General features: G+C 44.0%; 2 protein-coding genes across 7 annotated transcripts in view; one reads left to right on the forward strand and one right to left on the reverse strand.

Moving 5' to 3' along the window:
* Nucleotides 1–11,500, forward strand: part of ROCK2 (Rho associated coiled-coil containing protein kinase 2) — a 64,741-nt gene extending 53,241 nt beyond the window's left edge. Inside the window, exons 29-31 of the mRNA XM_081797196.1 lie at nucleotides 81–294; nucleotides 6,756–6,856; nucleotides 8,100–11,500. Of these exons, the coding sequence (XP_081653322.1) occupies nucleotides 81–294; nucleotides 6,756–6,843 (302 nt within the window). The 3' untranslated portion in view covers nucleotides 6,844–6,856; nucleotides 8,100–11,500. The remainder of the gene's footprint in view (nucleotides 1–80; nucleotides 295–6,755; nucleotides 6,857–8,099) is intronic.
* SLC66A3 (solute carrier family 66 member 3) lies at nucleotides 59–25,580 on the reverse strand. 6 transcript variants are annotated; one of them, XM_081797191.1, is made up of 7 exons: nucleotides 25,310–25,580; nucleotides 20,742–20,824; nucleotides 20,524–20,658; nucleotides 18,576–18,643; nucleotides 17,235–17,355; nucleotides 15,315–15,356; nucleotides 59–1,557 (listed from the first exon to the last, which is right to left on the reverse strand). In XM_081797191.1, the coding sequence occupies exons 1-7, from the start codon at nucleotides 25,450–25,452 to the stop codon at nucleotides 1,469–1,471; spliced, it is 681 nt and encodes a 226-aa protein (XP_081653317.1). In that variant the 5' UTR covers nucleotides 25,453–25,580; the 3' UTR covers nucleotides 59–1,468. The 6 variants fall into 6 exon arrangements, 5 of the variants coding, with proteins under 5 accessions (XP_081653317.1, XP_081653318.1, XP_081653316.1 ...); XM_081797192.1 differs by lacking the exon at nucleotides 59–1,557 and adding an exon at nucleotides 12,921–13,946 and having other exon boundaries at nucleotides 20,533–20,658; nucleotides 25,310–25,575; XM_081797190.1 differs by lacking the exon at nucleotides 59–1,557 and adding an exon at nucleotides 12,921–13,946 and having other exon boundaries at nucleotides 25,310–25,575.
* Between the last annotated feature and the right edge of the window lie 324 nt (nucleotides 25,581–25,904).

The following is a 25,904-nucleotide window of genomic DNA, read 5'->3' on the forward strand; positions in this document are numbered from 1 at the left end:
TAGTCAATTACTTGCTTCATCAACATTATTTATGTTCAGATGAATTTAGACATTAATCTTTTTCAAATATTTCTTTATAGTTTACTATGATATTTCGACGGCAAAGAATCTTTTGTTGTTAGCAAATTCTACAGAAGAACAGCAGAAGTGGGTTAGTCGGTTGGTGAAAAAGATCCCTAAAAAGCCTCCAGCTCCAGACCCTTTTGCACGGTCATCTCCTAGAACCTCGATGAAGATACAACAAAACCAGTCTATTAGACGGCCAAGTCGACAGCTTGCCCCAAACAAACCAAGGTAATAAATCAAAATGTGATTAAAAGTTTGTATCTTTTAAAATATTTTGCTATTTATGTTCGGCTACAAACTTTCCTAATTGTAGTGTTCCTTTGCTCGGTATGTCAGTGAACCATGGAATACCAAATGTTTGAAATTGTTTTAGTGTATATGGCTCACTCATTGATTTAGTTGAATGTAGTGCAAATTTGTTTACTAGATCACACACATATATTAAATTCAACCAAAAATATATAAAGGGCTCATTTTTGTCATGTTTATGTATATAATCATAATATTTTAAGGTTTTATAAGCACACTGACTAATTTAAAATATGATTTAGTAGACAATGTACACACAGACCTGTGTCAGGTGCACACATTATGTTTAGTATTTCAAACCTCTTAAGCCTCTTTTATGTTAGATGACTTGGGAAGCAGGACCGAAATCTTCTTAATTCACATCTATAAGTTTAGAATAATGACTTGTTTCTGATTTAAAGAGCAATAGATCAGTCTTAAAAATGCAAATATTAACTAATGGGTAAAGTGGGCATTCCTTGTATTTGAGGCGGAGTTGGGACTAGGGAATAAATTCCCAGATAATGATGAATGCACAAAACATTTTGATGGAACTATTTTCATATGGCTACAATAATCATTTCATTCTTGGTTCAGAATAACCATTTCTTGGCTTACTAGCTATGGCATTTGTAAATATTGCTATTCATTGAAATGACCATGAAGATTTGGTTAGTTAGCTAAAGGATAAAATATATAAGATCAGGTATCTAATTTCAGGTATCCTTTTTGTTCCCTAACACAGGACCTTCAGTGTATGAATAATGATGTGCATTGGTTGTATTATCAGAAATCTTTTCATTCTAACCACAAACATCTTATATGAAACTTTTCTTGAAACTATTATCTCAAGGAAATAATTTAGAATGACAAAGGTAGAATTGGTGTTTCAGCAGTGAAAATGTTGAATTTTTCTGTGAGGTATGAGAAAACTAAATACTATAAAATTAGTGATTATATGATAGTAATTAAGCTGAAGAAATTCAAAGAATTCAAAGACACTGAAGGTTTTTCCATGTGCCATATGCAAAACATCTAAAAATTAAATTTCTGTTATTAGTATTGTAGAACTATTAGTGCATAGATGCTATGCTATTGTAATAGCTTACACTCTCTAGTGCTTCACAGCTTCCAAAGTGCTTCCATAATATGTTCTCTCATTCAGCTTTCTGCATATTCTATCATTTGATCTTGAGAATATTCCTGTGGAGTAGAATAGAGAGGTATTATTATCTTTCTTTTTGATTGAGACTCTAGAAGGGCAAATAATTTCAGATTCAGGACTGTAAGAACTCCACTCCTTTAATACATTTTACTCTCTGGTACTATTGGATAAATTAATGATTTCACTACTTGTGATAACACATAGAATTTGTTTATGGAAGCGGATTTCAGACTAAGTGAGGCATGTTTTCAATTACATAACAATTTTTATGTTCACTAACTTATAAATACTTTGTCATCCCCTTCTTCCCCACTTTAGCATTTTGGTTTTTTGGAGGCACATTTACTTTTTATTTTTGTTGCTTTTTGTTTTGTTTTAGTTCTGGCCCTGCCCTTCGAATCATTCTTCATTGATTTTTTAATACATTTTACATAGCAACAGTAAGTAATAGGGATTTCTTTCTCTCACAACTATGCATGTACATAAAACTAATATCAAAACTGACTCTAAGATGTATAGGGTATTTTTGTGAACACTTTTTGTCTAATATACTCTGAAATTTTAAGCATAAAGATGGGCACATTTAAGATGCAGTTTTGTATTTTATTATGTGTCTGCAGCATTATTTCCATTGTCTTTAACATCTGTGACTCCATTGCTTCATTAATTCATAAAATTGGATCTGTGTCTGTCTCACATGAATCACCCTAAAGTTTGCATTTCATTTTGGGTGTCACATTTTAAGAGTAGTATACACAAATTGGAGGGTATACAGAATAGAATAACAGAGGGAGTAATGGATCATTTGAAAGTGTTACATGTGCAGCAAGTGAAGGAACTAAGGATATTTAGCCTTCTGAAGAAATTATTTGGAGGGATGGGAGAGGGTAAACAGCAGTAAAGATTTAGAGGACTTCTCTGTAGATGAGTGCAGAGAGGCACATTTGTAACTCAGCAAGGGAAAAGTATCAGGCAGTCAGAGATTTCCAAAATTGGAAGACTTTGCTTGCTCTAGAATAGTGCATGCCCTGTCACCAACAGTGTTAGTACCTGATTCAGGTGACTGCTTGGTGACACTGGGAAAGAGCACCCTCCTCAATTTGTCATGTGTATGTAGTCTGACAGAACAGCATGGCTCTAGAAGGGGAGTCAAGCATTGGACTTGATGGCCTTTAACATTCCACTAATTTATAACATTCCAGTAGACCAATTAGTAGAGCTGTGAAAGGATCGTCCAGGACCACCGAGGAACAGCATTTCTGGTTGATATCAGCAGTAATTTAATATGTAGCTCTTTGTATAGTCTAGCTTTAGTTGAACTAACTCACATGGTGTCTTTCTTAAGACAAATGTTTGGCTTTGTTAGACATTTATCAAAATCATCAAATGTATTTATATATATTATGCATTAAAACATAATACCTATAAATAATCATCTGATTTTTTTTTTTTTTACTTTTCCTCGGTGTTTGTTAATGACCACACCATTACATTTTTTTTCCCTTTGGCTTTTGTGACATTCCTGGTTCTGATTCTCCTTTTAACTCTTTGCAGCACTTCCCTTTTTCTATAGGGAAGTGATAGTTAAACAAGTGTTAGTTACTATTGTAGAAGACAACATTTTTCAGGGCATATTATATGCCAGGCACTCTTCTGTGAGTTTTAAGTGTACTAAATTATTTATCCTCATAACCACCCTGTGATTTAGCTCTTAATGTCTCCATTTAACAGACATGGAGGCTAAGGGACAGAAGCTCTGTGTATCTGAGATCACACACCAAATAAGCAACAAAGCCATGAGTTCAGATCTGGGTAGTCTAGTTCCAGATCCTACATTCTCAGCTGTAATACTGCACTGCCTCACAGTGATACAAGTAGAAATGAATTAATTGACAGCTTATAAAACATAATGTGTAGAAATGCTATTCCAGAGGAATGTTTTCTTGGTAATTTTGAATTAAAAAAAAAATAATGCTGGAAAAGTAGAAAATTTGTGAATATAATGTTCATTTGTGATAAAGATAGTTTGGAGAGATCCTTATTTTGTTCCAAAGTAGGACACAGAATGCTGGTCTTTGCTGAGGGCATTTCTCTTTAATTACTTTTCTTTTAAAGGTCTTCTTTAAAATGCAATATTTAAGCCACACAGAAAGGTATACAGCAAAAATGCAACAAATGCTCATTTACCCAGTTTTAAGAAATAAAGCATTGCCAACACAGTTACAACTTAAGGGTGAGGGAGAGCTCTTATGTTATCATTATTTTATTTATTTATGGGGGGGAGGGGCAGAGGGAGAGACTCTTAAGCAGGCCTCATGCCCAGTGCGGAGCCCGACACAGGCCTCCATCTCATGACCCTGAGATCATGACCTGAGCTGAAATCAAGAGTTGGATGCTCAACCAACTGAGCCACCCAGGTGCCCCATGTTATCATTATTTTAGTTTTGATCTTTTCCATTTATAAATATTAGAAAGTTAACAGACTGATTATTTGGATAAAAATGAAAAAGCTGTATACAACTTGAAATGTCAAATATAAATCCATTAAATGACACAGAAGAAAATAGGTGAATATGTATCTGATCTTGGATTGAAGAACTTCTAAGAGTAAAAGCAAAGAAAGAAAGTTAATGATTGAGTAACCAAAAATTAAAGCCTTGTAATTTTAAAAACACCATATATATATTTGCAATGTGAATGAGAAAGATGGATTATATCTCTCTATACAGAGTTCTTATATAAGTCATTAAGAAAAAGAAGATTGCCTCTTCCCAATATAAAAATCAGTGAGGAACACACAGGCATTACTATAAATATGAAAAAGTGATCAACTTGATTATTAAGCAAAGAAGTTAAAATTAAGTTAAAAGTAAAATGTAAAACCTGCCAAACTGGTAAGGATTAAGAAACGTGCTATTGGCAGCCTGTGAAGAAACAGGCAGTGTAGCGTACTTCTAGCAGAACTCAAAGTTCTAATGCTCCTTTCCAAAGCAGTCTTTGGCAGTAAGTTTCACAGGCCTGCAGTGTGTACCCACTGATCAATTAAATGGAGGAGATAGAAAAGCAGATAGTTACGGTACTTTTTTAAATGTTATTTATAATAGAGGCGTGAGTGAGTGTTACAGGGGAACAAAGGAAAGCATGGAGAATTCTGCCTGAGGGCATCTCTTAAGAAAGATCTTCAAAAAGGGAGGTTCAGTAATTTTCCAGGCAAAGAAATAAGGGAAAAGACAATGGTAGGCAAAATGTTATGTGCAGAGGTACCAAGTTGTCAAAATTACTTCCGTGTTATATGTTTGTAACATTGTATTGGGTTAGAGTGGGGAGAGGGTAATGACAGGGAGTGGCAGAAGATGTCACTGGAGAGAAAACGTTGAACCAGATTGAAAAGGACCCAGTGCACTATGCTGTGGGAGTTTTTATTTTGTTCTTCAGATAGAAGTCTTTCAGCAAGAGACTGGTGTGTGTTGACTTAATGAGCTCCTTCACTAGGGTACTGACAGTGAAAATGGAGGGAAGAAACCAAATTAGAGAAAGTTTCTCATGTTGAAATGTCAAGAATTAGATGGCTGACTGGCAGGGGCTGAGGGGGCTTTAAGGGAAGTCTCGCCAGGCATTGTGCTAACAGCCTAGTGACCAAACTTTTAAAAATTTGAAAACTGTGACACGGGTGTGCACTTCACACACACTTCAAAGGTTTTGGAAGGGTATGACATGCAATTTTTCAAAATTGGGGCTTGAACACCCAGGACAGCCCACTCATCTCAATCTCCCAAGCAGTACCTTAGCTATAAGTTACTGTCTGTGTAAGCCTAGAAAAATGTGATATATTCTACATTTAGCACATTTTGAAATAGAGTAATTTGAGTTGGTTTATTTCCTTTCAATTAAGGTAACCATCTATCAACATACTCTGTCAGTGATTACCAAAGTCAACCAGATGCATTAGAATTCACTTCAGATTTTTTATTTAAAAATGCAGATACTCAGGGCACCAGGGTGGCTCAGTCAGTTAAGTGTCTGCCTTCGGCTCAGGTCATGATCCCAGGGTCCTGGGATCAAGCTCTGCATCGGGCTACCGATGCAGGGAGCCTGCTTCTCCCTCTCCCTCTCCCCCTGCCTGTGCTCTCTCTCTCAAATAAATAAAAATCTTTTTTAAAAAATGCAGATATTTGCACCCCACTCCCCCTTCAGTCCAGTTATATCAGAATCTCTTGGTATAACACCTGCAAATATGCATTATAAATAGCATTGAGTAAACCATATAAATTCAAGTTTAAAAAGTAGCTTTATTTTTTTAAAGATTTATTTGAGAGAGAGGGAGAGAAGGAGCAGGGGGAGGGGCAGAGAGAGAGGGAGAAGCAGACTCCCGATGACAAGGGAGCCCGACGCAGAGCTCACTCCCAGAACTCCAGGGTCATGCACTGAGCTGAAGGCAGACGCTTAACCGACTGAGCCACCCAGGTGCCCCAAGAACCAACTTTAAAGTTGAGGTCACAAATGAGATTTTGGGGACTAAATGAGCTCTTGGCATAAGTTGATTCATGAACCTCACAGTTAAAACAATGAAAGTTACACCTATTTTTAAAAATAAAGATGATAGCAATATTAGATGATTGGATTGGATTGGAAAGAAAAGACCACATATAACCCTGTTCTAAGTCCAGTTTATTCAGCCAAGATAAGTTGCAAATGATGCTTATATACCTGTGGTTTTTCTCTTAATCATGGCTTTTCATAGAGAGCATCACTGTTGGTGACCCATTGAGCATATTGTGTCCAGATAGAATTGAGAAAGCTGCATTCTTAGTATTACTGTCTCTTTAAACTGGGACTTGTGGTACTGTTCTAGAAAAATGTGAGCTGACAATCTGGGTCCTTTTTTGAAGGGAGTGTTGACAAATGTTGAGCTTTCATACAAATCAAACTGGGCATCAAGATGGTTACATCTTCATCTGAGCCCAGTGGGGAAAAGTTCATATCTTATCCCTAAATATTACCTGTCTTCAGATCTCTGGTATTCTAGAAATCAGACCGGGCTAATGTTATATGCACTTACATATAAAGAGAAAGAAGATCTCCCTGTGTGCTACCATCTTAATTTTGACTGTGTTGTTATTGATGAAGGGAGAGTTAAAATCTTCACAGCACAAAGTGTGATTTCTAGATAATTATCATATTAAGTTGCCATTTCTAAAGAGTGCTAGAATGTGAATTTGCAAACCTCCTATTGCAGATTGCTTGATTTGGCATTTAAAGACTGGGATTGGTCATTTGATGATGTTGATGGTGGTGATGATGATGACGATGTTTTTGATTTCTGAAGAAATAAATGGGGTAAATCAAAAAATGAAAAATGAGTTAGTATTTCGAAGTAGCGCATGTGATTTGCACTTGGGTTTTCATTGTTTTTGACTAGTTTTGAAAGTTTATTAAGTTGTTTTTAATAGTATGTATTTGAAAAGTAGTTTTCAGAAAAGTTTCTAACTGAAATTTCCATGTCAAGTTATAAAAGTGAAATGCTATGTTCAGAATCTTTATTGGCTATATATTTTCAATACAGTTGGAATTACAATTTTTTATCTTAGGAATGAACATGTACAAATAACAAAAGAAGCTAATTCTGGTACTTTTTGTTCATTCCAAAGAAGCCATATTCAGAGAAGTAAAATTTACAGTGTTTTCAAGTTCCTACAACTGTATTAGTTTGTGAACATAGCATGGGATTCCTTCCTCCCTCCATCCCCCTCTCCTTCCTTCTCTCTAACGTGCAAGAATTGAAGCCGTAAATAGTTTGTAAGTCTAGTAAGTGCTGTGATATACTGTTTCTGATTTCGCTTTTCTTTGTCATGCTGTGAGATGTTTGCTTTCTGTGAAAAGTTAATGTTCCTCTTGCTGAAGAATGCTTATTGATGTGCTGTGAAAGTTCTTGTGCTTGTAGAACACATAGTTTGGTTAACCGTGGCTCAAGGAAATTTGAGTGAAAATTGAACCTCATGGTCAAACCTTTTATACAGAATGGATTTAAAAGAAGTAATGTGTGTCTTAACCTAAGTAAGCATATTGCAAAAATAGACTTAAATCATATATTATTGGGAGGTATTTATAACCAAGATATACAGAGTACTTTTTACATATATTTACTACTACAACGTGTTTGTTCCCATTTTATAGATTTAAAAAATGTGACTAAGAGTCAAACAGTCAAGTAGAACCTGGTCCATAAGCCTTCTGTTCTTTTCAGCTACATGAGGCAGCTAGCAGTTAATCTCCAAGTCAGACTTACATTCACTTGAGTCACTCAGTGATGTATTATCTAACTCTAATAGCCAGTTAACCGTATTAAAACTTGTGTGTCATGTTTGTAGAAAATATAGAAATATGTAAATATAATTGCATGTACCTAAAAATAAGAAAAGTAATGTAGTAAATACGTTTTATGCATGATTTAGGTGTTAAAAGTATAGGAGTTGGAAGACTACAAGTTTAATTATATAAATGGAATGCTTTTTCAAAGAATTTAACAATCTTTTAAATTATTTTACTGTATCAACTAACTTTGTTTTTCCTTTTTTTCCAGCTAGCTGCCTTCTATGAATGCAGTCATTATTCAAGGTGATCATATTCTTCCAGTTAAAACAAGACTGAAATATGATGGCCCAAAATTTCTTAAAAAGCTGTATTTTCCTGAGAGACTGATACTCAAACACACGCATACATATATATATATATATATTTCCCTTTATTTCTGCAATATAAATTATAAATCTTGGAGATTTTCTGGGCTCCTTTGGAGCAGCAAGTTGAACCAACAATGATTGGTTGATAGAGTAAGAATAGCATATGCAGCTCTTCGAAACTTGTTCCATAAAGCTCTCTTGGCAGTCACTCACACTACATTGCACAAAAGGACTGAGAAGAGTTAAAGTTTAAAGAAATCATCTTTTCAGCATCAACAGGGAGATTTCACCAGCACATTTACCAGAAGAGTCTGGGAATGGATTCCACTACAGTGATAGAGACTGCATCTTTAAGAAGTGACCATTAGACTGTGTGTGTGCATATGTATGTGTGTGTCTCTCTCTATATATATATGCACACACACACACACTATATATATATATAGTACTGTAATACTGCAAGAGGGTTCTTCAAATGCCCCATTTTATTTTTTTATACACATTAATCAGATATCATAACTTACTGCATTTGCAACTATGCACTTGTATAAAGCCATAATGTTGGAGTTTATATCACTCATTTGTGTATACCCCATGGAAGCTGCATGTTCATGTTTAAGCGGTTACTGTAACAGGAAGTTTGACGTTAATTATATCAATTTCCTAATGCTTCATGATAGGCAACTTTTCCCATGTGAATGCCTTAATTTAATTTTTTTTAAAGTCTCATCCTTTTCTGTATTTTGAAAAAAAGTGTTTACCAGCTCTTAGGATGCAAATTCGCTTTGCAAAAGAAAAATAGTGCACTATTTTTACATGTAATACTTATCAATGTCAGCCTATTTTGATTGTATAACAGAATTTTTTTTTTAAGTATTGGTGATAGAAACAATGGATACTATTGGAACTAATATATCTTTTATGTATATCTATTATTCATCCCACTCTTCTTACAGACCTCAGTATTGGTGTGTGACTATGAAATGTTTGCTTTGCTTTGAATTTGCTGGCTACCCTAGATGTGTTTTTATTTCTGGTAGAGACATTTGTGACTATTTTTACATTTTCACACTCAAGATTCTAAGATTATCTCAAATATAAAGAAAACTAAGACATACTGTAGATATATTTTAAATATTTAAATGTGATCCCTCAAACACATAACTGTATATGGCAATATTTCAGGATTGGGCTAAGAAAACTGGTAACTGGGAAGAAGTAGCCTCAGAGGCTCCTGATTTTTATTTTTAAAATTATGTTAAAGTTATAGGTTATGCAGGACCATTTCTGCTAGTTTTCTCATTATCCCAGAAAAATGTGTTTTATACTGCTACAGTATGCATTAATGATAAGCATCAAGTTTAAAAAAATTATATAGTCTTTTATCAGTCTCTTTATATACATACACATACACAGGGTTTGGTGTGATATTGAAATACATCATCTAATATTTTGATGAAGGAAGTAGACATTTTTCATTGATTCCCTCTGGGGTCAGTGTAGAAATGTTTAAAGACTTAGACCCCCAAAATACAGATACTGTTGTGGAAACTGAAGAGTGGCCTTTGGCCTACTGATGTACTAAAACTGAATCTTGTTATTCTTTCATTATCCCGCCTGCACTCTTCCATGCTATCTGTGCTAAGACCAGAGATGCATGCCATTTCCCTCACAGGGATATTCTGCAGTTCTGGTTTGAGGGCACAGCCTTTTTTTTTTTTTTTTTTTTAAGTAAGATTTTAAAATGAAAAATATATAAAATTTATATAGAATAAATATTTCCATTCATTAGACTTGTTAAAAGGAGACTGAATTAATATTTTATATGAAGATTTTGTTACACTATGGGAGGTTCTATCATATTATTCTGATTGGAGAGTATATATATATATATTTTTAATAAACTTTATTAAGGTGAAATAATTTGAAGTTTACACATGAGTAATTGAAATATTTGAGTAAAAATGGCAAAAGTTAAATTTTGAATGCTGTATATATTAGAGAATACGGAGAATCATGGTGTGATGCAACTCTACAAGGAAAATTAATGTGAGGTTTTTTGGGCAAAAAAAGGTATTCTAGGGGGTGAAAAAAATCTCTCCCATGGAGATTCTTCACATTATATGGTTTAACGTAAGGGTTTATAAGGTGGTTTCTCCAGCTAATGGAAATGCGCTTAATAAAAATTCTGACCTTGGGTAAGAATTTGGTTTTTACCCTGTTGCTGGTTTCATGTACATACATGAATACATACACCCATCCAAAATGTTCTCTTCCCAACACTCATTAAATATAATATTGACTTGGTTTAACAACCTGATCTTGTGCCAGCTTCTCTTTTTCTTGAGGCTCCAAAGGTTCCCAGATAAAAGACCAAAAGTTGCTTATTTCTTCACACCTGATTTCTCCTAGAGCCATAAATACCTCCTATTGAGAACTAAGAAGTAGTGAATACTGGGATTTTCTTAGTTGGATTTTTTACTTTTGTTTAGTGGGGATAGCGAGACAGAAGTAGAAGGAGAACTAGTGCCGGTATTACTGTTAAAAATTAATGTATAGTGAATTTTTGAAAAGTATTAAAATATGCTATCTAGAAGCAAGATTTAAAAAAAAAAATCTGAAATTTTTAAATGCCTTTAGCTAACTAAAGGATACCAAGAAATCTAAAATAAGGTTAGTGTTTTTAAAACTAACGTAGGCTAGAGTCACAAATCTGGCTCTGAAGGATGTCTTTTGTATCAGTTTATCTGTAGATCCTCAAAAAGAAGTACTATGGGTTGCCAAACCACAGTTTAAGAAGTTTTGCTGCTGTTGTTAATCTATTCTTACAGGATTCTCGTGGTAAAATAGAGAAGCTTAGACACTATATTACCTTCCTGAAACATGCTTTAAATAACATGTTTAATATTCTATGAGAGCAAGTCACTTCTGAGTTTCTCGGTCTGCTACTGACTCACGTCTCCTCCCCTGGAAGAAGGCTGCAGTTTCCGTCTGGCGTGAAGATAAGCATAGTTGACTCATAAAGCACTTTGAAAAGACGCACTGTATGACAGTGCTGGGTATTATGCTTGGGGGACTGTCCTCGATTCCCTTCCCCATAATAATGAGTTTTGTTTGGAATTGTAATAAGTTATGAACTGCATGGTTTAGATAATCATAAATATTTGATCAGCTCTCCCCTTTGAACAGAAATCATATCCCCTGATTTTTTAAAAATTTTTGTTGCATCTTTGTAGTAATGTAATTGTATTTTATGCCTGCTTTTTATATTAAAAATTAAATAAAAGAAATTAAGACATAAGCATTTTCATACTCTTCCTGTGAATAGTCCTGGAATGCTGCAACCATCTAAAATTTATCCCCCAAAATTTTGCCTTCCTTGTATGATGGGTATAGCAAAACAATCATAAGCAAGGTTACAGACTTGTGAATGCTCCACCCTGTCATTTAGTCCATAGAGAAATACAAAAAAGAATTTCAGCAAGGAGTCTGTCGCTGATTTGATTTAGGTATTTTAAGGGACATGCAAATCTAACAATCTCATTTGAGTGTCCAGGATAAGGAAAGGACGCAGGGTGCCTGTTTTGTCAGGAACAGTGTGCTGAGAGGTGGTTTTCAAGAAGGCATTTCTTTGGTAATCCGTGGGTTCTTATTTAGGATACTTACTGGCTATCAGATCTGGGACAGGTTATTCTATCTGAGCTTCAGTGTTTTCATCTTTTGTAAAGTTGAGACTGTTTTGTTACAGGATTGTTGTAGGATTAAATATGGTAATGTGTGTAGGATATCTGGAATAGTTCAAGTATTTGTTCCCTTTTCTCCTGAAAAGGAAAAATGGGGAACTCTTCACCTAAGATGGTATGTTCTTAAGAGAGAGGCTTTAAGCAATGATAAAGTTCTAATTAAAAAGTGTATTTAAATTAAATATTTGTTGGACTCAGAAATCACATAATTTGTATTTATACCAATGGTTAGATTATAATTGCATATGAAAAAAAATCACTTGGATTTTTTTGAAAATGACAACTATGAGGGGGCCTGGCTGGCTCAGTTAGTAGAGCATGTGACTCGATCTTGGGATCATGAGTTCGAGCCCCATGTTGGGCATACAGCTTACCTTGAAATAGGGTTATCTGGTGGCTCAGTGGATTGAGCCTCCGACTCTTGATTTTGGCTCACGTCATGATCTCAGGGTCGTGAGGTCAAGCCCTGAGTCAGACTCCGTGCTCAGCTGAGAATCTGCTGGAGATTTCTCTCCCTCTACCCCTCCACCGGCTTGCGCGCGCTCTCTCTCAAATAAATCTTTAAAAAAAAAAAAAAGGGCGCCTGGGTGGCTCAGTTGGTTAAGTGACTGCCTTCGGCTCAGGTCATGATCCTGGAGTCCCTGGATCGAGTCCCGCATCAGGCTCCCTGCTCGGCAGGGAGTCTGCTTCTCCCTCTGACCCTCCCCCCTCTCATGTGCTCTCTCATTCTCTCTCTCTCTCAAATAAATAAATCTTTAAAAAATAATAATAAAAAAATTTTTTAAAAATGACAACTATGATTAAAAGCTACAGAATGAATGATTTTTTATCTTTATATACCAAAAAGATGTTTCTCCTCCTGCTGGTTCCAAGCGATAGTTCTAAAACATTAACCACAGTTTGTATTTTTAAAACAGCATTTTATGTAACTTAAAACTAATCACTTAAAGCAACTGACAGTTTTAAGACTCGGCAGAGTTCAGAATATGAAAGTTTTATTTGACATAGGAAACTAAAACATTTTCTAACAAACACTATTGACTTATTACATATAACAGAATAATGCCATTCAATTATAAGGGTAAAGAGTTTTTAAATTTTAGAGTTTATAAACTTTTATAGTAAAATGCACTATCCAATAATCTTATGTTTAGAATATGATACAATGAGAATGAAATCCGTAAGAACTGGGCAGAACCCAGCAATACCCTTTACTGTATGTATTAATGGACAAGATGTGTTTGTGTTTTTTTTTTAAAGGTGTGACCCTTTTAAAAACGGCAGCATTATGCTTGAATCAGAAAGTTCATCGGGACTGCCTCATCCTAAGTAGAGATTGCAGCTAATAGTACCTTTCCTTAGGAATTACTTAAAGGCACTATATGAGGTTAAAGGACTAACTTTGGTATATGAACTCAAGCCAATTTTTGCTTGCCTCGATGTCCTTATAGCATAAGGAGGTACTATATTGTATTATGATACAGTAAGGCCAGCCTGTTAAATCTGTGTTAAAATTAAACAGTCCCAGAAAGTGAACCCTAGTAATTTACCACAGTTCCACTTCTGACTTTGGGAAAAATCCCACTCCATTCATAATGTGCCATGGAGAGGATTTATTTCTTACAAGATTCTGAAAGCTGAAAACCAGATGTAGTTAGCTCTTTGGAGAGAACTTCATCATGATGCTCAACCTGCAGGTGTCTGAGCCCTGCCCCCCACCTCCTGAGGCCGAGGAGAGGGAGGGAATCAACGTTTCTAAACAAGTGTCTAAGTGGCTCATGTCTAAAATACCTCCAGCTTCAAAGTTTCTGAAACAGTTGACTAAATTTATAGAAGACCTTGATTTAGCAGTGAGCTTATTTTCCCCTTTGGTTATTAGGAAACCACTTTGTGTGTTGGAGCAACGCATCCATCATTCAGCCTTTCCAACTGTCGTCCTGTAGTGACGTACTGTGGCTGTTACCCACAGGTTCAAAGCAAGCATGATCACAAATCGCACAAGAACTGAAATTAATCAGAAAGAAAAAGTATGTATTAACAGGTACTGTTCTCCCGTCCTAAAACAAAATCACCTCCTGCTCCAAGCAGAAACCTACTTAGCTGCCCCTCAGCCTGCCAACGAAACCTGGAACTCCGCATCACGAGAGGTTTTGAACAACTTTGGTTCTAAATATTTCTGGGGGGAAAAACTTTACCATAAGTGACCTGATGAACACTCTTCTGATAAATAAGATTTATCAGATTTAATGTATCTCTGTGGTTGTAAAACACATAAGATATCAGCTGAACTGTCTTTAAAAGATGATTCCCAGATACACTGATCACTTTCAGAACAAGTGTCACTTTAAATACAAAGCAAATTACAACTAGAACATTCTCAATCTTTCAAACTTTTAAATATGTGGGTTTGTTTTGTTGGTTAATTACAGTTTGACTCTTCTTCCCATACAGAGAGTCCTTCGGATCCTGTGGAGAAGACTGAGACCCGTCTTTCCCTTTCCCCACCTGACCCAAGTTCAGGCTTTGACCAGAATAGTTTTAATGCTGCTCTCAGAGCCCTGGGAGGTGTTTGACCCTAAGATAAGCCTCTGCAAAGGGACCAGCATATGCACCCACTGCTCTGTAGCAATATTTCTCAAATAACAGTTCGCTTACTTAAAGGGTCTATGTGCCAGGGACATGTTCCTAGTCTTCACAGAACAGGTGACATGATTTGTTTTGATCATTTTCCCCGAAAATATATATGCTCAACTTGGGAGTGGAAAACAGCCTAAGGAATTAACTAAATTCTTTTTACGTCAATCCAAGTATTTTTCCCCCTTTAAAAAAAACAAGGATGTGGGGGTCAAATGATTGTCAGCTCAGTAGACCCCGTCCTCACACTCACACTCACTCAGCTCCCATTCGCTGTCTGTGGCTAAGCCATGTGTCCCCTGCTCATGACCTGCACGCGGGCTGCTCCCTATCACCGTCTCTTCCCCTTCTCCCCATCTCACCCTTCAAATTCACCACCCTGGGCCCCTCCAACTCGGTCAGATTCCCCCTTTAGATCCTGTCCTACTCTTCCAAAACACACTTCCCAGCATTCTTTAGTAGTTAGTTGCGTGATGTCCATCTCCATCCCACTGTCCATCTCCATCCACTGCAAGATCGGAGGCTCCACAAGGATAGGACTCTCCTACCTTGTCCTGCATGTTCTATCCCAGAAACTACAAGACGCAGATGCTTAGTCCCGTAAGTGGGGCTGATGTCGAGGAATAAACTTGCTGGCCTCTCACTGGACAGTGGAGCAAGCTGATCCGTGAAACCATAAGACAATTTACAAATGAAGGAGGCACAAAGGGCACACAATTCAAAAAAGGGGGTACTTACTTGTAAAGTCACTGGTGGTCATTAAAGTTGTTATTATTCTTGCTGTAAAAGAAAACATTCAGCAATATCAACTTGCTTCTCAAGGCATTTTGATATTTAGCTAACGTCTTTCCATTTTTAAATACAGGATATATGCTTACTGGGATCTTGGTTAAAAAAGATTTTGGTAGTGCAGAATACTAAATCAGTACTATATTTTATAAAACCGCTCAAATCCCGCCATGTGTCCTAGGCCAGTGGTTTTGAAGCTGCTCATAAGAGCAGACACGGTGTCTAGAAGGTAATTCAGTGCCGCCCAAGGAAGGCAGGGAGAAGCTGAGCCCATCGTGTGTGCCAACCCACAGCTCGCCCACCCCAAAGAGCAAGTCTTGAAAATCTCATTTACACAGGGGGCTTCTGGTAAGATTTCATTTAAAGAAAGGCTCCCACTAGTGAAAATGTTTTTAAATGACTGAACTCTACACCCTTCTTTTCTAGATAATGTTCTAAGTAAAGGAAACAGGCCCAGCAAAGGGCATGATTTTCCTCAGGGTCTAACTAGAACAGTTCAGTTCAATTCATTTTTCCAGTACAGCACTTGACTTTGTGAACACAGGAAACTGGAGTATGGGTGTGAGTGGACGCACACGGGAGACGTGAGCTGGGAGCTGGAGAACTCTACCTGCTTTTCCTAACCCGAACCAACCCACACAAAGCTCTCCCTCCCCCTCACATGTCACACATCTAGGAAATTAGGTTTAAAACCAGTTCGTTTCTTCCCATAAAGTTATAATCCCCAGGTTATGTGTCATTTATTCAATGTGCATTTAAGTACTTATTAAGCACAGACTGCCATGCAAAACAGATGGAAATGTACTACATGGTCTTTGAAGATTTCCTACAAGAAGATCGAATAAGCAGCATTTCAAGATAATTCCTGAAGGTAAAATTAGGGTGCTAATAAGTAATATACCTAATTAGCAATTCCAGAAACCATACATATACTTCAACATTTCATAACCCTTCAACATTTTAAAGCTGAAAATAAAACCCAAGAAGCCTTAATTTTAAATAACTTGGGACACAAAGACCCCTTTCCATCAACCCTTAATGGAGAAATCGGTCCTTTAGGACACAGAAGAAATATGAAGTAGAATTCAAATATCTAAAAGTAGTAAACCTAATTAATGTGAGAGCTCTGAATTTAAAAAACTTTTCTACCTAAAACAGCGTATACGTATTTTAGGTAGTTCCTGCAAGAATCCACATGAACGGTGGAAATTCTGAACTTGAGACCAAGCAATAAGGCTCCAGAAAAACTCCACGGGGGCAAATTATATTCATTCTCAAAAGTCAGTGTATGACTTTCATCTCTGTAATCTGTTACATCATGAAGATTCATATATTTAAAACAAGTTAGTGAATTCCACATAATCAACCTCTTGATGCTTTCCAAAGAAGAGAAGACGGCTGATATTAGGCCAGATTTTTTTTTTTTAAAGATTTTATTTATTTATTTGACAGAGAGAGAGATAGCAAGAGCAGGAACACAAGCAGGGGGAGTGGGAGAGGGAGAAGCAGGCTTCCTGCCGAGCAGGGAGCCCGACGTGGGACTCGATCCCAGGACCCCGGGATCATGACCTGAGCCGAAGGCAGACGCTTAACGACTGAGCCACCCAGGCGCCCATTAGGCCAGATTTTTGGAGAAAGGTGTGCTTTTACATTTTTTTTCTTTAGCAACTGGAATATGGATCTTGCAGAGAATGGAAAGTAGTCTGCGTGATATCAGAGTCGTAACTATGGAGGTTCTACGTGAATAGCTACGTGCAAAGGATTAAGGCTTGTGGGCCTGTGACAGGTGGGCACCAAGGTGATAAACTCTTCTGGGTAGCCGCCCGCGATGCCCCCAAATCCGCCCCTCCCCTGGCATCTTGCTCTTACTCGCACAGGTGTACGAAGCGAGGCTCCAGCTCAGGGCGCTCACGGCTCCCGAGTCCCGCGTCTTCCACAGGTACTGGAGCTGAGCAAACTTGCTGGCCGTGCTGATGAAAGTACTTAGATTCTGTTCGCAGGGAAAACATGAGCAAGTCAGGAGTCCCTCAGTTAAAAAAGCCGGGGAGGAACAGGCAGAAATGGCTGGAAGGAGCAGGGAGAGCGGTCACCCTGGGCGCAGACGTCTGCGAGGGCTGACCCCCGGTGGGAAGACTGCACCAGAGAGCTGGCCAGGGCACAGGGCCACGCGGGCCGGAGGGTGGGGGTGGGGGTGGGTCGGGTCAGGACGGAGCGCCAAGGGCCAGGTGGCGGGAACTGAGGTAGGGCCCCAGTCACTCATGTCACAGATATTCTAACAGCGTCTGCTGGATACTCCACCATCCGTCTTCCAGGAGAAAACGCCATCTCTAGAATCATGAAGTAGTTCTCTTGGGGAGCATCACCAAGGCCCGGACAGATTTAGCAAATAAAACTCCAGGACACCCAGGTAAATTTGAATTTCAAATCAACAACAAATAATTTTTAGCATGACTATGTCCTGTGCAATATTCGGGACATACTTATACTAAAAAATTCTTCGTCGTCAATACGGCAACCCTATCTAATTGCTCTCCAGGTGTCACAAGGTTGAAATGTAACATGGAGTCAAGTGCGCTTTCCAAGCAAGGATCACAGACAAGATGCGGGTGAAGGGGGTGCAGTTCATGAATCTGGGTGTGGCAGGCACTGACTGGTGACCACCAATTCTTCTCCTTCTCCCGTTGGGTGGAGAAGTACACTCCAGTGACTTCGGAGAGAAGATCTGGGGCCAAATGGTTCCTGACCCACCCTCAGAATCCTATTCTCACATGATGGGAATTTTTGGCCCTTAACCAAGGAAGGAAAAAAGGACAGAACTAACCCTTTTCCAAGGAGGATGAAAATGTTGCCGGGGGTGGGGGCTGGGGGGACAAGTTTAGAAAAATAATGAGTTTGTGGCCAATATGCAATCATCAAGCTGATCAGAAGCTGTTTAACTTACATCCAGTTCTTCATCTACTACTGTTAAAAGTACCTCCCCAGCCCGGTTCTCTATGCACCCCCAGCCCCAAAAGGAAGTAAAAAATGTTGCCAAACATCTCAGGGAGAACAAGGTCTTCTAACATTTGGACAAGACTGTGCTTTCGTTCCTTCGGTACAGCTGACAAATTTGCAGGTTAAACATTCGACCTACGCAGTTCTCTGCGGAACGGGCGGCCTGGAGGGACAGACTACCTCACACACTCCGTCCTCAAGGCGCGATCCACTTACCATGGCCAGATCTATGATCCACTTCTGCAGGGGAAGGACGAACCACGAGGCCACGAATCTACCCAGCGCTAAGGGAGACAGCAGTAGCTTGACTGACGGCCCCGCCGCCCCCCACCCCGGGCCCGTGCCTTCACGCCAAGGCCGTGGAGTCTCCGCACCTAAGCCGACCTGGGAACGGCAGAAGCGGACTGTGGAAGAGAACTGCCAACAGCCCCCTGCATCTGTGGACTGTTGCTGGGGGTCCAAATGATTCTAAGCGCCCACTTAAGCCCTGAACATGCAGACATGCGCAACGCCATGTCAAACGTTAAGCATTTGAAGCAGCAGCTCGACATTATGGGGTAGCCGCGTTCTGCAGGTGTCACGTGAAATTCTCTTCACTGACTTCCCCCTTCCCGGCCAACTCTGGTGTCAATCCAGTTGGCGTCAGCAATGCTGGCAGACAGGAGAGATGACAGCGGATTTCCGCCAAGCTCAGGGAGGCTGCAGGCACAGAAAGCCCAGCTAGACAAGCTGAAGCAAACACGTGAGATAATGGCCGGGAGCCTCAGCTGTGACCTTGGACAAGTCCCATTCTTTCTTTTGACCTCAGTTTGCTTATCTGCAAAATGGACTTAACACTCCTTGTCCTATCTACCTCCTCAATGCCTGGTGGCACGTCATAGGGACCCAACCAGGTTGCTATGATTATAATTAATAACATTATTTATTTATTTATTTATTTATTTATTTATTTTACTTATTTGACAGAGAGAGAGACAGCGAGAGAGGGAACAAAGCGGGGGCAGTGGGAGAGGGAGAAGCAGGCTCCCCGCTGAGCAGGGAACCCGATGCGGGGCTCGATCCCAGGACCCCGGGATCATGACCTGAGCCGAAGGCAGACGCTTAACGACTGAGCCACCCAGGCGCCCCAATTAATAACATTATTTAAATGAAAGGATCGACAGTGCCCTGGCTGAAAAGTCTGGAGAACTAATTCCGGGCAACCTGGTCAACACCAGAAGGGGTAGCTGGAATCTAGGCAGATGAAATCTTGTTTTTAAAACACACTCTAATTCAGTTTCTTACACGAATTTTGCCCAGTTTTATGCTCTTCATTCCAAACCAGGAGCAGCAACTCCTGAGTTCAAGATGACCTTTTTGTTGGGTTGCCTGATTTCGCAAGTAAACATACAGCGCACCCAGTTAAACCTGAATTTCAGATCAACAAAAATAGTCTTTGAGTACGAGTATGTCCCGTGCAATATTTGGGATGCACTTTTGCTAGGAAAAAGGTCCCTGTTCATATGGCAACCCTACCTACTGTCCATCACGACTGACAGGAGGAAGTTATAAATAGGAACTTGTCCTGTGCCCCTCCTCCTGTGACTCTCCCAGTCGGGACACACAGCAGCTTAGTTATTCTCAGCAAGGGAGGAACTGGGTTTTTACAGAGAGTTGAAATGAAAGCCGGGCCCTGGTTCACAGAAGATGCTGCGTGAGTGAGCCCACATCTGCATCATGACCGGATCCCCACCATAACCCTTCTCACGTCTTGGGCATCATTTTCACTTCGAACAAACGTTCAAGAACCCCTCGCTCGCAGGCTGGCAGACAGTAGCCAGCCCGCTGACCAGGTGCGTTAGACATTCCCGTTATTATCATTTCAAATACTTTGGGGATGTTTTCAGGGAAGAAGGAACATCTCCCTTCCCCTAAAGAATAAACGTGGACGAGGGGGCTCTGAGCAGGGTGCTTCCATCACGCGGGACGCCACCAGGGAGGGACTGAGTCCACGAGCCACTGGGCTCGCGGGCGCGCCGTGGGCACCCTGGCCTCGGAAGGGAGGCCCCGGGGCAGGACTGCACTGGACTCTCTCTGGGTTGGGGAGGTATATTCACTCACATGGAGTCTTGCATTTGGGATCTTTTTTAACCAAAAAGAACATATGTCTGGTAAAGGACTCTACTTAACACACACTGCGAGCAGGTAACACCTCGTCCCATCGATTCCTGGATGCAGACGGAAGGATACACAGCGAGGTAGGGTGCTGCCCCTTTCACGTTCCCATTGAAATGGAAGACACACAGCAGGAGGAGGGCATCTGAAAGACAAAGGCCCGGGGTGAGGCAGGAGGGGGTCCGAGGGCGGAGGGTGGGGGGACGGAGGGGTCGAGGGGTCCCTTACCTTGTGCGATGAGAATGGGGTACTCCAGGTAGGTGAGCAGCGGGTACTCATAGTAACACTGGTACTGGAGAAACACCAGGAAACTGGGGACAGAGAGGGTGCGCCTGAGCTCAGACCGACCCAGCGCCCGGCAGGGAGGCCCAGCCAGCCCCCCGGGAGCCCAGGTTCGCTCGCAAAACCGTGGAACTGGAGGTTGGAGCCTGCGGATGTCAAGGGGGGAGATTTTGAACAGAAAGGATGGACTGGTGATGTAAGAATGGCCACAGCTTTGCTCAGGGCCTGTGCCCAGGGCTGATGGGGCGCCGGGCATGATGTGCACGGTCTGTCAAGTCCCTTTCACAGGGGGCAAGCTGTGCACCAGGATTAGCAGAGACGGGGCTCCTGGCCCCCGGGTTGGCCTGGCAGCTGCCTGGCACCGGGCAGCCCCCTCAGAAGGCCACACAGGCCAAGACAGACAGCCCAGGCGGTGGCAGGCAGAGCTCGTGAGGGGCTGGGCCGGTTTGGACGCAGCCCTGAGCGGAGAGAGGACCTTTGAAGAGAACCAACTACCCGGATGATCCTTGTGGCCTTCCAGAGTGCCGCCCAGCCAAGGAGGAGCAGTGGGGGAGAGGCATGAAGAACAGCCATCGGTTCCTTAAGAAAATTCTAGCTCTGAGAGGCTGAGAATGTAGGGAGGGGAGGTAAAGACCCCAAGACCCGACCCTTCTCAGGAGAAAAGGCCTGGGCTTCCTGTCCTTCTGGCGCACGCCCCAGCCAGTCAGTTCCCTAAGAACCTCAATGCCCCCAGCTGTCCCCTCAGACTCTCCTGCCCCATCACCCAGGCTGTCTCCTCAGGTGAACCAGACCTCCGTCCCTCATCCCGATGTGACCGCTCTCATTTCCTCAGCTAGGAAGGGGGCTGGCTTCCAACCTAGCGAACAGTTCTTGGCTGAGCTGGGGGTAAGGGGACAGGGGTACAGGATGGGGGGGTGGGCGGCCAGCATCACCGTGAGCTTGTGGTCTCCCCAGGCCTGGGGCTCCCTAGTTGTCCCCTTCACGAAGGCCAGCAGCCCTTCCCAGGGGTCAGGCTGGCTTTGCAGGTGGTCCCGTCCGCACTTCAGGGGAAAAGCAGGTGCTCTTCCGGGCCTCTGCCATGCTGCGTGGCTTCCCCTCCTGTCGAACAGGCCTCTAGAGCAGCACCATTCTGAGGGGGACCTCGGGGTGCAGCTGCACCCCACCACCTCTGCAGAGCAGCTCTGCAGCCAGCCAGGCCCGGGCACGGCAAGCTTGGAGCGGACCCCACTGAACGGATGATCTGTAGGGTCATGGGCGGCACCCACTTCATGCAGGGCGTACCTCCCATACGCACAGTGGCCTTCAGGGCAGGTGGGAGACCCTGGGGTGTCACAGCTGAGGTCGCTGTCTGGGCTCATCCACACTGCCCTCCACATTTTACAGACCACCCGGCGAAACTAAGGCCCAGGAAGCCAAGGTCCTATGACAACTCAGGGAAAAGACAGAGACCAGAGCCTGAATTTCCCGACACCGATGGGGTGCTTCCCAGCACCCCCACCCAGGCTGTGGCGCTCCCAGGGAGGCCCCGCTGCCAGGCTGCAACGCTCTCGCTCTGCGCGACCCAAGCGTTCAAGGTCAACCATCTGTCACTCCTGTGGCCTGGGGGCAGTCAGTGTCCTTCCTTTATTTTTAATATATTTTTTAAGATTTTATTTATTTAATTAACAGAGAGAGACACAGCGAGAGGGAACACAAGCAGGGGGAGTGGGAGAGGGAGCAGCAGGCTTCCCGCTGAGCAGGGAGCCCGAAGCGGGGCTCGATGTGGGGCTCGATCCCAGGACGCTGGGATCATGACCCGAGCTGAAGGCAGACGCTTAACGACTGAGCCACCCAAGCGCCCCTATTTTTAATTAAAAAGTAATACTTTAGAATGCTCATGACAAAATCAAACCAAATGGTGTCTGCCCCCAGCCCCACAAATCTGTTGAAATTCCTGGTCTGTTCCATGGAGTGACTTGAGTTTCCTTCCTCAACGCATAAGCTAGAGGTTTGAACAAAAACTACACATGTACCCACAGAGGCAGGAACTCAGGAGTCAGGAGCGGAACCATATTTGGACTGCAGACTTTTCCAGAGCAATCTTACCCAGAGGCCAGTGCATCCAACAGCCTAGAAGTCAGCCTGCTGGGCCTGGGGAGAGGAAGCAGGGTCACCCCTGCTTCTGCCCCGCAGTCGGGCCCCTTGCGAAAGGCGGAGCCCTCCCATCCAGTGCGGGTTAAGAAGTGAGACTCTGGAGCGAGGCTGCTGGGCTCCCAATCCCCAGCATCAGGTTCCTAACCTCTCCCGCCCTGGCTTCCGCACCTGTGAAACGCGGGTAACAGCAGTCCCTAAGCACCATCTTCAACAAACAATACTTTGCTACGTTCACCTACATCGCACCCTCTTTTTCTTTGCTGAAGTGCGCATGTGATTTTCCCCCTGCAGGCTTCAGGAGGCATTTCTAAAATGCAGGCATTTTCTTGCCACTTCACACCAACCCACATCACAAGTCATTTTCTGGTATCATTAAGATATGGCTTATGTCCCCGTTGGCCCAATTTTTTCAAAAATGGGTTTTTAGAATTAATTTGCTAAGATCAGGATCCAAGGAGGGCACATGTCCTCCAAGAGGCTGTTATGCTTCTACTTCCCAGGAGCTAAAGGGTCCCTATGATGGTGATGCCTAGGGGGGTTCTTTCTGCTGGAAACGCGGCGGCTATGTTTGCCGGCAGCGGGCCGGCCGGCAGGCACTGCCCCCAGGGCCCAGTCCTAGCTGGCCCGCACCAGCGAAGGCTGCGGAAGGGAAGGAGCAAGAGGGCAGCGTGCTGCCAACTTCTCCACCCACAATATGGCGAACGAGCCCAGAAAGCAGCAAAACCCAGTGAGTGTGGCGAGCGGGGGAGGGTCGGCATCAGAATGGAGAGAGCCAGGACGGCTGAACCCTTGGGCCCTGCTGCTGCCCGTGAACTTGGGCATGGCGCTTCACCTTCTCGGCCTCAGGTTCCTACTGTCTAGGGATTAAAACAATGCTTACTCCCTCGGGCGTCCTGAGGACTGACTACGATAATGCCTTTAAAGCACAGTCAGCACACAGACCCGGCTCTGGAAGTGGTACCACTAAGATGGAAGCGTGGCCTGAGGTGGAGATAAAACCGAGGAATCCAGCGGAGGGGGCCGCCGATCACCTCCCGCTGGGCTCGAAGGAGAGGGTAGCAGCCGGCTGGGCCTGGACACAGCCACGGCCCTTTACGGCGTCCGGGCGCCGGGCCCCGGCCGTCCACGAAGCCCACCACCCGCGCCTCGACCTGCGCCGCGATCCCCGCGGGCCCCGCACACCCGCCTCCTCCCACGCCGCCTCCAGCTCTCCCGCCCACGTGAGCCGCACCGCACCGCCCGGGGGCCGGTTTTGCCGACGGGCGCGGTTAGACGAAGCGATAGCCCGCCGCCGCGGGCAGCGCCTGCCGACGTTGCAGGGTGTGGGCAGGCTCCCGACCCCACTTCGAGAGGCATCGGGCCGTCTTCGGCTCACCTTCCCCGGCTCAGGGACCTACGAGAAACCGACGCTAGCCAGCCGGGGGGGCCCCAGCGCTGTGGGGTCGTTCACACACCCGCCAGTGGCCGATTCTTTCTGGACGAAGCCTCTTCCCAGATGGGCGCACCCGGGGCAGGACCCCCATCTCTCCCACCCCCCCAGGTCTCTTTCTCCCTCCCTGGCCCCTGGCTTTTTTCCAACACCGGACCCCCGGGGTCAACCAGCCGGCTGCCAGTCCAGGGCGTGCTTCCGCCGAGGACCGGCCCGCACTGTCGCGGGGTGATAATGCGGGGACGCGGACCGGCGAGGAGCGAGGTGGGGAGGCCCCGGCCTTGCCACGGGCGCGCGGCTAGACTGCCGGGTTTCATGTGCCTACTTTCCCACCAATTCGAATCTTCCCAACGGAGTTTTACAACTCTGCTTTTCGCGTTTATATCCTTAAATATGGAGTCAGGGCATCCACTCCGGATTTCTGACGGATGAGAGCTCTCGGGGCGGCCCTGGCTCCTCTCTGGCCGGCTGTGGCCGGATTCAAGGCCTCCTTTTCTCCCTCCAAAGAGCTCCCCATTCTCTGAATCCCCCTCCCCCCACGTGTAACTCTTAAAAGCCAGAGGATCCTTAGAATTTATAGTTCAACCCCTCATTTTACACGCGAGGAAACCGAGACCTGAGAAAAGGGGTGATGGAGGGGGGAGGATCTGTATGACAGAGCCTCCAGGTGCAAATGGCTCGCTCAAAGCCGCTCAGTCGGTCTGTGGCTGCCGGCGGGGTGATGGTTTCGCCGGGTGTCGGTTTCCGCATCTGTAAAATGGGCGTGCGCCGTCCGCGCGGTGAGCCGCAACTAATCAGGGGAGGTGAGCGGCCACGGGAAGTGCCTCCCCAGAGGCCGGGTGCTTTCGGCTCCGCTCTCCGGGTCTACTCAGTTAGACCCGCGGCGCTCCAGGGCTCCCGGCCCCTCCAGGCCGCAGAGACGGTGGGGAGAGGGCAGCCACCCCGGCCTTACCCCGCCAGCTCCAGAAGTAAACTCGGGAGGCTGATGCCCCGCGCGCTGCGCGCCGCCAGCACCGCGAAGATCTGCGGCAGCTTGAGCGCGGCGCACACGCCCAGCGTGCTCCAGTTGCAGAACAACAGCAGCTGCTCCCGCATGGCGCCCGTGGGGCTGGGGGCTCCGGCTCGGGACTTGGAGGCTCGGCGGGGGCGCCGCTGCGTGAGGGAAGGAAACAGCTCTGCGCTGGGCCGCCCGGCGCGCCGAGTCCTTCCGCCTTTCCCTGGGCGCCCCGCCCACGCCCGGGGGCCAGCCACTTGGGCACCGCGCCTCCGCCCCGATCTCCGCGCCCCGCCCCGCCCCGCCCCGCCCGGGTCCGGTCCTCACCCCTCCCCGCGCCCGTCCGCCCCGCCCCGCGCCTTGCCCCGACCCTTCCCCAGGTCCGCCCCGGGGCCGCCCAGTCGCGGGCCCGCTCCTCCGCCCACTTCTCCGCTCCCCGCCCCGCCCCGGGCCGTTCCTCACCACCCCCGCCACCCCGCCTTCCACCTTGTGCCGGGCTCGCCCAGACCCCTCCCCGCATCCCCCCGCCGGTCCGCCCCGTCCGGTGCGCTCC

Source organism: Leptonychotes weddellii, chromosome 10 (assembly GCF_054177405.1).
Source record: "Leptonychotes weddellii isolate Sample4059 chromosome 10, ASM5417740v2, whole genome shotgun sequence".
Classification (NCBI taxonomy): Eukaryota; Metazoa; Chordata; class Mammalia; order Carnivora; family Phocidae; genus Leptonychotes; species Leptonychotes weddellii.

What these genes read in the sequence shown, in the direction of transcription:
- SLC66A3 (XM_081797190.1), bottom strand. Translation starts at nt 25,452, where the DNA reads ATGCGGGAGCAGCTGCTGTTGTTCTGCAACTGGAGCACGCTGGGCGTG. An exon ending in CCCCATTCTCATCGCACAAG is followed by an intron (nt 20,659 to 20,741) that starts GTAAGGGACCCC and finishes TTTGTCTTTCAG; the next exon opens with ATGCCCTCCTCCTGCTGTGT. An exon ending in GGATCATAGATCTGGCCATG is followed by an intron (nt 17,356 to 18,575) that starts GTAAGTGGATCG and finishes CCCTGCGAACAG; the next exon opens with AATCTAAGTACTTTCATCAG.